Source organism: Rhamphochromis longiceps, linkage group LG19, assembly GCF_057381845.1.
Source record: "Rhamphochromis longiceps isolate RC_006_pf linkage group LG19, R_longiceps_female_GT1.1, whole genome shotgun sequence".
In the NCBI taxonomy this organism is placed as follows: domain Eukaryota; kingdom Metazoa; phylum Chordata; class Actinopteri; order Cichliformes; family Cichlidae; genus Rhamphochromis; species Rhamphochromis longiceps.
Genome location: NC_140575.1, coordinates 20,471,350 through 20,485,468, shown reverse-complemented (window position 1 = coordinate 20,485,468; position 14,119 = coordinate 20,471,350). Strand labels below are relative to the sequence as shown.

At 37.9% G+C, this 14,119-nt stretch overlaps 1 protein-coding gene across 1 annotated transcript; it reads right to left on the bottom strand.

The window, feature by feature from the left end:
* Positions 1–498: 498 nt before the first annotated feature.
* Positions 499–13,047, bottom strand: ganc (glucosidase, alpha; neutral C). Its single transcript, XM_085390753.1, has 25 exons — positions 12,863–13,047; positions 12,437–12,499; positions 12,038–12,140; positions 11,762–11,889; positions 11,364–11,540; positions 11,254–11,257; positions 11,091–11,160; positions 10,823–10,919; positions 10,535–10,712; positions 10,298–10,442; positions 9,965–10,200; positions 9,752–9,878; positions 9,411–9,490; positions 8,982–9,125; positions 8,652–8,748; positions 8,443–8,544; positions 8,000–8,174; positions 6,697–6,765; positions 6,442–6,506; positions 6,267–6,343; positions 6,115–6,189; positions 5,909–6,022; positions 4,366–4,478; positions 4,110–4,213; positions 499–1,611 (listed from the first exon to the last, which is right to left on the bottom strand). The coding sequence occupies exons 1-25, from the start codon at positions 12,889–12,891 to the stop codon at positions 1,505–1,507; spliced, it is 2,679 nt and encodes an 892-aa protein (XP_085246879.1). The 5' UTR covers positions 12,892–13,047; the 3' UTR covers positions 499–1,504.
* Between the last annotated feature and the right edge of the window lie 1,072 nt (positions 13,048–14,119).

The window sequence follows — 14,119 nt, the reverse complement described above, 5'->3', positions numbered from 1 at the left end:
ACCATTCACACACACACACATATGCACAGAAACTCGCATATCACGTAAACGTCCATTTGATGCGTCCCCATTGGCCAAAGTGAACAATGATTTTTCCCCAGCAGCGGCGCTCCGATGCGATCATTGTTGGGTGACACAAAGGCCAGCGGGCCGCGACAGAGGGCATGTAAAGAGTGGTCCGTAGATGCCCTGCCTCAGCAGAAGGCATTCAATCCATTTAAACCTATTCTCAATGGAGATCAGCATTGAGCAGTCTCAGCATAACTGGAGCAGGCTAACGCTATGGACAGCCATCCGTTTCGTTAAACAGAATAAATAATAAACAGAGCACCACATGCAACAAATTATCATAGTAATTTGGTGGAGATCCAGCAACAATAAAAGAGTTAGAAACATCAACATCCGAAGCTGCACATCACTATTTATTCAGTCAAGCTTTAGAATTAAAAATAACTTGTAATTCATAATTGTTTAAAAACATTCAATAAGAATAAAAGATTGCATTTTTTTTTAAATATTTGTCCTCTCAGACCAGGATTCAGTCAGCAAAGCTACAGGGACAAGGCAGTGTCAAGATAAAGTACAGTACTCAAAGAAAACCATGTGCCAACATGTAATCATAGGACAGTAGCATGAATGAAATGAATGAAATATTTTTAGATAGTCACCTAACGTCAGGGTTCTTCTGACATCCTGACTGTTCGGGAAATGTTTTTCCCCGTTACTTTTATGTTGCTGGCAAATCTTTTGGATTTGGGGGCTAAGAGGATTCGGGACTAAACACTGATGTTTATATATATCCATGATCGCCACTGATTCTTCTATTGTGGTTCAGCTAAATTAAGGAGATAAGGCACTTAGGCTGTAGTTGATAAGATTTAACCTCTAAAGAAATGGTGTATAAACTACACATTGTAACAAGAATTTAAAAATGTACATACGATGATTAAAAAAATAACTATATTCTTCTTCTTAGAAAAGCATCTATTCAGTGGATATCTCCAATATTTCCAAGTACGGTATTTAATTTTTTAATTTATAATTATTTTTATTTCTAATTGCATTTGAACCACCGAAAACAGGAGACTGTTTATACAAATGGCTGTGATTCTTTAGTAGTTAATGCAATCTATGTAAATGACTGCACAAATTTCAGTAGAGCATACACTTTGAGTCCATATTTATCACATGACCACAATTTCAATAGGTTATGGTACACAGAAAAAAACTGGATTTATCTCAGTGTCCAAAGATTTATGGATATTATTTTATAAAGTGATTAAAATTTTGTGAAGATTTTGTTTAGAGCACAGAAATGAGCATAAGATCTGAATGCCATCAGTGTCCACACCATCAAACAATTATCAATTTATTTTTCAATCAAATGTATTCAGATAAGTTCTGTAGTTGACCGTTATTGAAGTGGGTAATTTAACTGGATCTTTTCTTGATAGGATGAAGAAATCCAGATGAAGAAACTCAATCACTGACATGTCCACAATCATCATATCTGTATTTCCCAATCCATCGCCACTCTGAGGTTTACACTGTTCACAGTCAGCTTGCAGCAGGTTTCCATGTACTGAAATGCAGCTGAAATGTCCTTAGCACCTGGTGATAAAAGGAAAACGGTGATGCTTTACCTTTTTAGAGTTTTTTTTAAATCGATACACAGATTAGGGAACAAATTCCTCAGATTCCAAATGTTTCTATTACAGCTTTCTTTTCTCCTTTGGAGTAATTAAAGCATACACTCAAACCATCTTTATGGCATGGATTCAACAAGGTTCCTGTGCAATCTGTTACCTATGTAAACTCATTTATATTCCCCGTGTGCTGCCCGGGTTTGTTTTTACTTTTTGGTGAAGTCTGATCAGCTTTAAAGTTTGCCTTTTGTTAAATTATTCAGTCAATGTTGTTCCTCTAACCCTTATACCCCTGTAACCATCACAGATGCTGTCGTCTGAAATGTGCATTTGATAACACAACACATCAATCAATCAATCATTCACTCTTTATTTATAAAGCACTTTTCATACAAAAAATGTAGCACAAAGTGCTTTACATAGTTAAAAGCAGCCCACCCCACCCTCCAACTCACTCCCCACACTCTCATTAACATAAATGATTACACACATATCCCCCCCCCCCCCTCACACACACACGCGCACACTTAAAGAGTAAAAATTGGGCTGGGTTCGCATGAGCCAAGTGAGGAAACACTATAACAGGGAGCCGTCTGCACCGGGAGCCGGTCACAGACCACAGCCTCCAGGCTGGGCACACAGCAGGAGGGAGGCAAAGGAGCCCCCCAGCCAGGCTGAGAGGGTATACTCCTCTGTCATGCCGAGGATACAACTCATTAGACAGGACAGTTTTCCCATTTGCCACAATCCAATTTAAATGAGCTTGGAGACAGAAATTGAAGCAACATTACTAAATATTTAATGTCTTTTTTTCTTTACATGGAAGAAATGTAGCTACTATTTCTGGATGTAGTGAAAGAAAATTGGTGAAACCACTAGCAATAGCAATAGCAACTGGGTTATTTGTCTTTGGACTTGACCAATAGATTATCTGAGTATTTTATTGCTATTATTGATTTCACCCTTTCTCACCTATTTGCAATTTTACCTTTAAAAACATACGATTTCTAAGTGTTTGTGCAATCTGGTACCTTTTTATGTACTGTTTTTACCCAATCACAGGATGAGATTTGTGGGGGGAAAACAGAAGACAAACGTAACATTACAACCAGTTTAACATGCCAAAATTAACTCCACTGTGCTATTTAACCTCCATGTTTAATATGAAATTATGTCAAAATGCAACAGCTCAAAATGCTGCTAGTTTTAAAAAATAGATACATATTTTGCTCCAGATTGTTAGATTCCTGTTATAGTTTGTTTTACTGACAGACAGCATCACCTCGCTCTCTTTTACGCACCTCTGCAAATCTCAGGGAAGGAAGTGACCCTGTCCCATAGATCTGATCCTGATATTAGCAGCAGATTTTTGGAGTTTAAAAGTTATTAATTTTGTGAAAATGACCCCCACTGTCACGTGTTTTACAGCATCATGGGCCGCAAGTTCTAACTTGTGAATTATTCAGTGAGTTACAGTCAGGTTATGACTGATGTTTTTCAACAATTGCACAATCAGCTCTAAAGCCAACAACCCGTCCACATAAGATTTATTTAGAGACAAATTTACAGGGAGGATATTAAACTGCAGGATGTCACAGACATCAAAAAGTTGATATAAGAAGGTTTAAATCTCAATTCTGTTATTTATTATTTAATTGTTTTCATAAGGAAACGCTGGTGCATGTTGACTTGTCTATGTCACATTTGCTGTTGTGGAACCAGGATTGCTGAAAGTGAATTTCCAATTTTATTGTTTGTGACTGATTTCAAGATGCAGGGGGGATACTTTTTTCTTCCCACCAGGGAGAGGGAGAGACATGTAGAGTATATTGCTGACCTTTCATCAGTTAATCTAATTAGTTAATGAGTGTTTTTATACTTGCATGAAACAACGTTTTTGTCTTTTGTTGTCCTGCATCTCAACTTTTTGAAACATCAAATATAAAATGAGCAAATGTTGTTTTATCAACTAAAATACTTTAATAACTTAAAAGTGCATTTGCTTTGTTTTTGCTTCTTTGGTTGTTTTTCTAGAATAACCTGGTTTCATTTACTAAAATAATGTGTGTGTGTGTACCACAGGGAATAAACCTGCAGAACATACATGCAGAGGAATATACGAAACTAAACAGACAACAGGAAGGCAGTAGGAAAGGTCGGGTACTAAATATCGTTTTACTGTTTACAGGCCACAACTTACTTCAGTGGCAATAAAATCCAATTGCATTCAAGGACAATAAAATGCATTCTTAAATTATTTACTGATGTTAAAAACACACATTCCTACACAGATATATCTCAAAAGCCAACCAGAATAACATGACACACAGTAACTGCATGTGTTATTTGACAGTGGTTGTTTAGGAGGCTTGTTCTCTGGAGTCATGCTGGTATAAGTGGGTGTTTCTTTTATTGTGAATGTCAGTTATCCATAAACCTTACATCAATGCCAGATCTCCTTACCTGATGCATGCACAATCACTGCGGACGGTTTGCTCTTGACCCCCAGGATGGTGATCGACTGTATGACTGTATTACAGTCAAACGTTCCTTCTTCACTGGCAGGACTGAGACAAGCAGCACCAAAAACAGTAAATCATATTGTCACGAGTTATTCTTCTTAAAAATATTTAATGTTATTTTAACATGACAAACAGTCTCTCTTTTTCACACGTGGCATAAAACTGGAGCCCATCTTGGAAGTGTGAATGTGACTCACCGGCAGAGCAGACGGCCTGACAGCATGCTGAACCTGCGCAGACAGAAGACCTTTCTGTCACGGTATCTGAACGAGTGGCCGTCATCCAGGTACAACTCACCATCAGCAGTGCCCTGCGGAGAGAGGAGATTGCAGTTAGGGCTTCACTAATTAAAAGATGCAAATGTCACAATTTGCATAAAAAGCTCCCAGTAGTTGTAGCTTAAAGATTTGGCATAATAAAAACTCAATTTTAATAAGTATTAGTTTACCTTCGAATCTTTGAGCAGGGACTGAAATAAACCTGTATACAGACAGCTTCTACCTTAATTAGCATTGTTGAATACAAAGAGTTTAGACATGTGCAATTTCTTTCCAAAAGGCTGAAATTATATCAGTGAAAAGAGCCAAAGGCAACAAGTTGATACATTACACACAGTCCTGTTCTGAATTTGGTTAATTACATAAAATAATGCATTTAAATAAATCCTTATTAGCCTGCATCTAATTAATTGACTGATATGCACCATGGCACAAGTCTCTGATGAAACACATTGCATAATATTATGAATATGACGTAAACACAGACAGTTTAGCAAACGTGTACATCAGTGAACTAAGAAAATCTTGATTTACATAGACAGTAATTATGAACAAATACATGATCATTATTGATGAAAATGAGTGAATTTGAATAATTGTTCTGTTATTAGTATAACTATGTGAGACTGTAAAATCATGTTTTTAAAATTAAGTTAAATATTAATAGATAACAATGACCGGGAGAACTGAATGAAATAAGTTTAAAAATATATATATTTACAATTTATAAAAATAAAAAAACATTTTAATAAGTAAGTATATTATTTTATTTCCATTCTCTTTTACTCAGGTAACTGTAACTGTAGGTTTTGAATCATGACTGAAAGATATTTATGAATTTCTTACTGAAATAAATAGAACACACTGATTATCTGTTTTTCTAGTAGTCATGATGTATAATCCATTGTAGGTTGTTATGGAAAATTTTGATCAACCACATGGTAAGTGGTATGACTTGTTTCTGCCAATGAAAAATAACTTTTTTTTGCAAACCATAAGTCAAAATTTTTATTGTCTCACATTTTTGACTTGTTAACTTAACTGTATATTCCAAATGGTTAAGTTGAAATTTTGAGACAATGACCCCAAATTTTGACTTACGTTTGGCAAAAATGTTTTTTTTTTTTAACAGCAGAAACAAGCTTTTATAAAAATTTGGACAAGTACTTGTATAGAGCTTGTGGTCCACAAATGTTTGGCACCCTCTGGTGGAATTGTTTCTATACTAGCATCTGGACCCCAAAGTAAAACCTCAGGAAAAAAACTCAATACATCTGTAACCACTGCAACTGAAACATACTGGAATCAGTATTAGAAAAAAAGGGACAACAAAAAGGCCGTAGATTAAATCTTTGTGTGAAATTCAGAGAGCGAAATTCAGGCTCATGGAAAAAAAATTTGTTTTATCAGTATGGAAGTACGATCCCATCGGTGTAGGATTCCAGTATCCTGCACAAGTTACCTGAGAGTTTAAAGCCACAGTAACAGAGAGGGGGAGCTGCCGAAGCTCAGCAGTGCAGGAGCAACTTCCTACTGATCTGCAAACTACCGAGCCACCGCGCTGGAATACTGGAACCTGAGCAGAGGAAACATCAGAGTCAACTGACAGATAACAGATCATCTGACTTTAAAAAAAATAACACACGTAAAATTGTCGTCTAAACTTACCGTGTCCAGGGTGACAGGAAGACTTAGAGTCCTGCCTCCTTTGTATACCAGTGCAGAATGGATGTCATACCAAATCTAAAACAGACAAAAATGTGAATAACATCCACAATCAAGTGTAACATGACGATATTTAAATATATATAACACAGTACCTCGTCAGATCCAGGAAGTAAGACTTTGATTTCTTGGATGCCTGGTTCAGTTACAGGACAGGCCAGCAGTGCTCCTCCTACATAAAATGAAGGAAAGTTTAACTAAGAAAAAATGAAAGTGCAATAATTCCAGGGTACACAGAGAAATCATGTAAAGATGAAAAGTTTTTATCACCAAGCATGTAATGGCTGTCCACACTGAAGGTGCTCTCTTCTTCTGGGAACTCCACCCACAGAGGTCTGTATAGTTTTAAATTGAATTAGAGGCCACATCCAAGTTAAACTAGCTTTAAAATGAGAGCCTTCTAAAGTGAACATCAATAGCATGATGTTCCCCTGATCTCGTCTCCACAGATGTAATAATGACTTAAGTTAACAGAGCTGTAGTTGCAGCTGCTATATTTGAACAGTAGATAGCACCAGGACTAACCTGAGTGGAGGCAACGCAGACGTGTGAGCCTGGTGAAACAGTGTGTACCAATAGGGCAGCAGACTGTACCTGAGAACAGACAAAATGGACTCTGGATTATGAGATAGTCAGACAATAAGCGTTTCACCAAAAGCAGGAGAAACTAATGAAACATGTATATTTGTATCTTGTCCCTCATGTTGACATTTACTTTAAAGCTACGGTATATACACTATCACCACTAGAGGTCAGTAGGTTACAGACCGAAGTCAACTCTCAATTCAAATGCATACATTTCATTTGAATTGCATCCTAGCTACGGTGGCTGCTGTAGGACAAACATGTTTTAGTCGACCAAGAGACATCAAAAACATTCAATTTAGAGTGTACCCCATAATGGCTGTGGCCAGCTGGTATGTCTCTTGTATTCTTTGTATAAAAAACATTGTTGTACACACTATATTTCAATGTATTTGAATAATATCAACACTTGGCAATACATTAGAAAAGAAAAGAAATATGTGTCAGTAGTCAGGTTGTCAGTCCACTCTTTACCTCAGCTGTCAATGCCGGATGAGAAGCAACCATCTTTATTTACTCGGTAGGAGGCTGTAAAACTTTGTGAAACAGCTTCAATACGAGTTAACAAGTCAGAACATCTCACATCTGTCCGATAACAGCGATACTGAGGTGAGTTGTCGAGGATATCCTGAACTGTTAGCCACTGTTAGCTGCTGTTAGCTGGCATTAGTAAAACTGTCTTTGAACTGGATCTAACATTGTTTTCGATTCACCGAATGTCACATCCCAACAATGTTTTTCACAACCCTAAAGCAGTGGTCCCCAACCTTTTTCGCGCCATGGACTGGTTGAGTGTAAGACAATATTTTCACGGACCAGCCTTTAAGGTGTCGTGGATAAATACAACAAAATAAAATGATACGACCAAGACAAAAACTGTGGTATTTTGTAAATATAATAATAAACTCGAATTCACTGTGTAATTGTGTAACTTTATTAGCAGCGTCCTCCTGAAATGCACTGACAGTAACATCCTTCTCTCTGCCCCTTAATGCTCTCTGGTCACTATGGTGACGAGTAAATAGTTCTTTCAAAATAAGACACAACTACAACATGGGAAAAGACACAGGGAAACCGAGTTAACGATAAAAACCCAGAGAATCACAAATTTCACACCCGAGCCTCAACTCTCACGGACCGGTACCAGTCCATGGGCCAGGGGTTGGGGACCGCTGCTCTAAAGGTTATGTTCAATCTATACATGGTGTTCAAGTAACCGACACTGACACCTCTCTAATAGTACCTTTGTTGGATTACAGTGCGGATTGCTGCAGTCACCTCGTCCCCAAAAAGCCAGGGTTCCCGACGGTTTGTCACATTTGCAGAGTGACCGCGGAAAAATGGCTGCAGGGCAGCCGCCTGGTACCAGCGCACCAGCAACTCTGGCTCTGGATCCTGGATGAACCCACCAACATCAGCTGAAACACCAAAAACAGAGACTAATGATAAAGAGCAGGACATGACAGTATGCAGTAATATATCCCATATTTACTGAATATATAAGCAACTACTCAACTAGATTTAAGTTAAAAGCTAGTAGAGTGTGTACTTCATTAATATCTCTGCACCTACAAAAGAAAATTACACGTTGGCTGAAAAAGAAGCATTAACGTCTCTGTCTGACTAGTCAATAATAATTCTGTTTAGTGTTTAAATAATTTAATCCATAAACAATAGTGTCCTCACCTCCACAAAACGCTATGCCTGCCAGACTCAGGGACAACACCATTGGAACTGAGATCTTCAGATACTCCCAGTTGGCAACATTATCACCAGTCCACACTGCTCCTGTATCCCAAACAAAGCCAATTACAACAAATGGCACAGTTAAGCATGGATATGCGGAAATATGGAGAGGATGGAAGCATTTTCATTTTCCCATTTAAATAGCTTACCAAGTCTCTGTGACCCTGCAAAGAAAGAGCGCGAGAGGACGAACGGTCTCTCTAAGCCACCCGAACGAGTGATTAGACCCTCCACTGTCGCCATGTGCTGTTAAATAAAAATATTTTTTAAATTATTTTGTTTTTATTATACAGAATGGGCCTGGAGGCTTTACTCTTTAAAAACTGTCTTCACAACTTAACTACTCTGGATGTTGATAGATACTTTTAGAGTTACTTGAAGGACAAAATAACATTTTTCCATCAAGAGAAGAAAAACAGATTTTTTTTGTGCTTAAAGTAACAAAACACATCAGGCCTTCCCTTTAAGAGATTGCTTACCTGGTAAAAACCATACAGGTTGTGTAAATCTCTGTGTTCCCAGTCCCCACAATGCACTGCATCCTTCGGCATCGTCAGCTCTGGGCCGCTGAACACAGATGGTTCATTCATATCGTTCCACACAAACAACGAAGGTGTCGATCCCTGTATCATAAATAAACACCATCACTACCGTGTCTTGAGCAGACAATCTCAGTATTAGGTGGATAAAAAACAAATAATATGAGATGAAATCTTTGTCAAGGACTAAAGCATTAAATTATTTAAGATGCTTTTAAAATGTTTCATTTTATTTCACGGGTACCACAACATAAGGAGAGAACACAGCTTAATTATTCTTCAGCCTTTTGCTGCTCTGCTCTGGTCCTGAGTAGCTTTGCATTATGCATCATTTCTGTTTAAACATGGCTGATCCCTTCTGAGCCTTACTTTGTATTTATCCAAGCCGAAGCATCTGGAGTACCATGCTCGAGTAGCTGAACTGCTGAAATCAAGGTAGGAGGATTCACCTGTAAGGGAAGTTAACATAACTCCATTTACAAAGAAGATGCATATAACAACATCACGCATACACATCAAGTACATACAGTGTCTATTAAAGTGGACCTTGATGCTCATTTATTTTTGGACAGTAGAGTATCTCTGCATGATCCACAGTATAGAAAAATCTTATTTATCCTATTCTGGACCTTGGTGCAGCTAACATGTTAACACAAGTCCAGCATATGTCACATTTGTTAGCATTAAACAGTAGATTTTTTTCCCATTACCTGGCCAGCATGAGCCCTTAAAGATCTGTCCCTCTCTGTCCTTGACAAAATGCCCTCTGTCTCTGGCCTCACAGTAGAGGGACCAAGAAGGATCAACCTTAATGTGTGGATCACTTATAATGACCAGCTGAAGAGATATAACAGTAAACATCTTAACGTATCAAAGTAAAACAATTTCTCTAGATGATGCATGTTTTGCACTGTAAAACTGACCTTCCTGTTTTTCTTCTCCAGGTGCTGCTGCAGCTTGGCTGGTTCAGGGAAATGAACAGGATCCCAGGTAAAGTACCGCTTCCCATCTGTGTGCTCAATGTCCAGCCAGATGACATCGTAAGGAATACTGTGGCGATCAAATCCAGCATCCACAGACTTCACGTCAGCTTCATCAATGTAGTTCCAGCGGCACTGGTGGTACCCGAGGGCAAACAGAGGGGGCAGGGCTTGATATCCTGACACAGGGAGGACAGACAAGTAAAGTTTGAGTCTTTGAGAGCTTAATTTTATTTTTTATTTTTGGGTACCATAATTTCAGAGCCACATTCTCACCTGTCAGCTGAGCATACTGGGCGAAAAGTTGCTGTGGACTGGGCCCAAGCAAAACCATGCAGTCAATCATACCACTTTCTGACAGCCAGTGGACATCAGTCTGAGGATCAGCCCGCCTCCGTTTAACTGGAGGGGTTTCATCCTCCTGTTTGAGACAGAAGGTTACTGAGCAGTAGAAAAGTGTCTTTTTGCTTCATGGTCACTGTAAAATACAGACAGCACAGAAACAAAGGTCACCTGATGGTCAGAGTACTGAATGTTTATAAAAGTCTCAGATGCATTCAGCCAAAATACACCCAGAGTCCTGTCTGGCTTGTGGGCCACCATCAATGGCACAGATCCATACAGTCCGAGACGACTGTACAGTGGATAGGCAAAAACATCCAAGTTGTACAGCCGGTAAGGCTCACCATCTCTGTGAAATGACACACATTTTTTAAAAATTGTCAACTCTCTCTCCTGCCTGCAGGATGCACAGATAAATTACACTCTTACAAATGAAGACACAAACACCATCGCGTGTACCTCGTGTCTCTGAGCTGCAAGTTGTCTGCGTGTTGGGGTAGACCATACACATGCCTGAACCCATGAAGACAGAGGTCTGCTCCAATGCTGCTGGGACCTGAAGGTGCACAACACGTGGCTCTCAGTATAAAGTTTAGAGTACACTCTGTTCCTTGATTATTAAGCTCCATAAATGTACACTTGCCTGTAATTTATGATCATAAAAATGTGAACACAGTACACCAAACTGAGATAGTTGCTGGTAAGATATTCAAGTAGAGGCACAAACCATTAGCCTTGATATCCACAAACTGCTTGAATGTCTCCTTCCATAATGAACTTTTCCGCTCGTCTTGAAGCTGAAATAAAAGCAACAAAGAACAATGGCATTCACAGACCTGATTAAGCTTCAAAATTAAGCTGCAGTTTCAGATGTGCTTCTATTTTCTTACCTCGCTACCGTGACATGTAGCCGCGCAGAAGAATACAAAAAGAAAAGAAATGCAGTCAGCTATATGATATAAACAAATTCTTCTGCACATCTATTTCTTGCAAATCTCACCTGGGTCGATGCTGCAGTCTCTCGAACCACAGTTTGTCCTTAGAGTTGAATGTGACCATCACTTCCTGCTCACACAGGATCTCCAGTCGGAAAGGAGAATGCCACACACGGAGCTGATAACGTCCGAAAGACCAAGAAAACGTGACTGAGTCCTTAGTCTGTTTCTCCACTCTTAATCTACCAAAGGATGAGGGGTAAAGGTCAACTAATTTCCAGTTGCAGCAATCCTACAAGTTAAACCTAGATCTATAAACTTGTCTTTTATTGATATGAACAATTAATAATTTCTGTCACAACCGCAGAAGTTCTTAGGCTGTCAGAAATACTAAAGGGGACTGGATTTTAAAGAAGTGCTGGTGTAAGATGACATCATAATATAAAAATGATACATCGCTTACTGTTCACATTGTGGTTCCCCAGATAACACATCTGGAACTCGATAGCGTGCCTTAATAGGCTGGAATTCATCTATTGTTATCCTTACAATGCCGGGTTTGGACGGGGACAACGAAAGAAGCAGCCTGGTCTGTGAAAAGAGTAAGCTTATAAAAAAATCCCCTCCTCTTTAATTATCATTCACAATTTTGGGCATAATCAAAGGTCAAAACATTGATCTGTGCAGTCTAAATGATGTTTAAACTTGATTAAAGAAACTTTTTAAAAGTAACACTAACCTGCGAGTCTCCTTCCAGCAATTCAAAACATGCCCCCATCTCTGTGAGCACCATAGTGTCCAAAAGAGCCCGATGCTGCATGTTTGCACCCTGGATCTGCCGCCTTAAAAGCAAGCGAAAATAAAAGTCAGTGGTGAGATTAAAATACTTTTCAATTTTAGAGAGGTTTTAGAGTTAGAACAGATTATTACGCTTACTTAGAAAATTCATCTCTTTGTATTTGAGCCACACTCCAAATTCATTCTAGTAAGCTACCTTTTAAAAACAGTTTAAACATTTCTGTTTATTCAATAAATTCAATTGTTTATATCAATTAAGTTATTATTAATCTCCAGCTCTCTTTCACAAGTCCAACAAAACACAATAAAATCACTTTAACTCTGAGGATGTCCAACACACCTATAAAAAGCAACATCACCGCTCTTCTTGAACTTGCCTTCCCCCTCAACATTAGGGATAACACTATAAGAGAAGCAAAAATAAAGTGAAATACACACACTTATACACGTAGACCAAGGTGCTCAAGACAATTGGGGCATGGAAAGCACCAAGTATCAAAAATGGTGGTTAAACTGTAACCTGACTGCACACATATATAAAAGTCAAAAACTTCCCATCATTCAAATATTGCCAAGCACCTTTCAGTGACCTAAACAACAGCTGCCATGTATTTGATAATAACTACACAGTAACTACATGATTGTCCTACTTTATGTTGCTTTCTTCATATAGGTTCATTGTGAAATGTCAAAGGTCAACATAAGAGGGTGGTCTTTGCAACAGAGCGGCTGGAAAGAGCATGTTTATATACCCATATGTCTGTACCTAGCAAGGGTTTGGCTCACTTCCGCCATTTAACGCAAAGATAAGACAAAACCTTCGGTCCTTCACAGTCGGGGTGGTCTCCGTGTTTGAGCACAGCTACATTTGTTTTCTGTTTAAACCAGGAAGAGCTTCCTGACAGTTTCAAATCGGGAAACAACACGTAGAGAAAAATCTGTCTCAAGATACCGCTACGTACGTCAACCTTCATTTCCGGTTTGGATTTCCAAAATAAACCCCCACTGAAGCGAACAGGCCTCTCTTCCTGGAGTTATTTACAATGTGGTTTATGTTATTTTTCACAGGTAAAAATAATAATAAATAATAACAATAATTGAAAAATACAATTATTTAAAGACAAAAAAGAAGGCAGAAATTTAATGTAATGTAATGTTTTTAAATCTTGTGCTTACAATGTTAATTTTATTGATTAAAGATTGATTATTAAAGTATTTATAATTGTTATTTTACAAGTCGAGATGGACGTCTTCCAAATATACCCGCCAAGTTATCCCAAGGTTGTGGTGCATGTTAGAATAAAGCTTATTTATCCAGCTCTGTTGGTAGGAGAATACTAAATAATGCATATGAATAAGAAATTCATTATTATCCAACAATTTCTGTGGTATCATAGTTACATTTTTTTTTATATATATATAATTGAATTAGGTTTGGGAGTTTCATTCATTTGTGTTTTTAAATGAGAAGACTGTAATCACATTTTAATAGTATGCTGAATGGTAACTGTAAAATACCATATCACCTAAATTTGGCTTTTCATCTACATTTACAACTTAAATCAAAATTATTATAAAAATTATTTCTTTTTAAGTAAGGGAAAAAGTTAATTAAAGGTAAACAAGATCTGTAGTCATTTTAACTAATTATAATTGTATAATTATTCATACTTTTCGACATATTTTTAATTTCTGTAGCTTTCTTACACTATATTTTTCTATTATGTGTATGTAATGTGTAAATTGCAAATATTGTTTGTGCATTGTGGATGTGAAAGGCCAGTGAGGAACAAGAAATTAATGGAAATTAACTTTAACTCTATGTGCACATGAGTGTCATGCTCTGCATTGGAACGTTGCATTGTCCTGTCAAAATAATCAAATTGAAATTCCATATTTTTACAAAACCTTTTGTTAGCGTTGTAGATAGTTTATAATGATCGGTAGTTGCCTGCCCCTCTGTCAGGCATATATAGAAGGAGATGGTTTCCGCTCTCACTGTATTCGGTGTTATGTTGCACTC

What these genes read in the sequence shown, in the direction of transcription:
- ganc (XM_085390753.1), bottom strand. Translation starts at nt 12,891, where the DNA reads ATGGCGGAAGTGAGCCAAACCCTTGCTAG. An exon ending in TGGAGAAGAAAAACAGGAAG is followed by an intron (nt 9,879 to 9,964) that starts GTCAGTTTTACA and finishes ATATCTCTTCAG; the next exon opens with CTGGTCATTATAAGTGATCC. An exon ending in TCTGCGTTGCCTCCACTCAG is followed by an intron (nt 6,507 to 6,696) that starts GTTAGTCCTGGT and finishes AAAACTATACAG; the next exon opens with ACCTCTGTGGGTGGAGTTCC.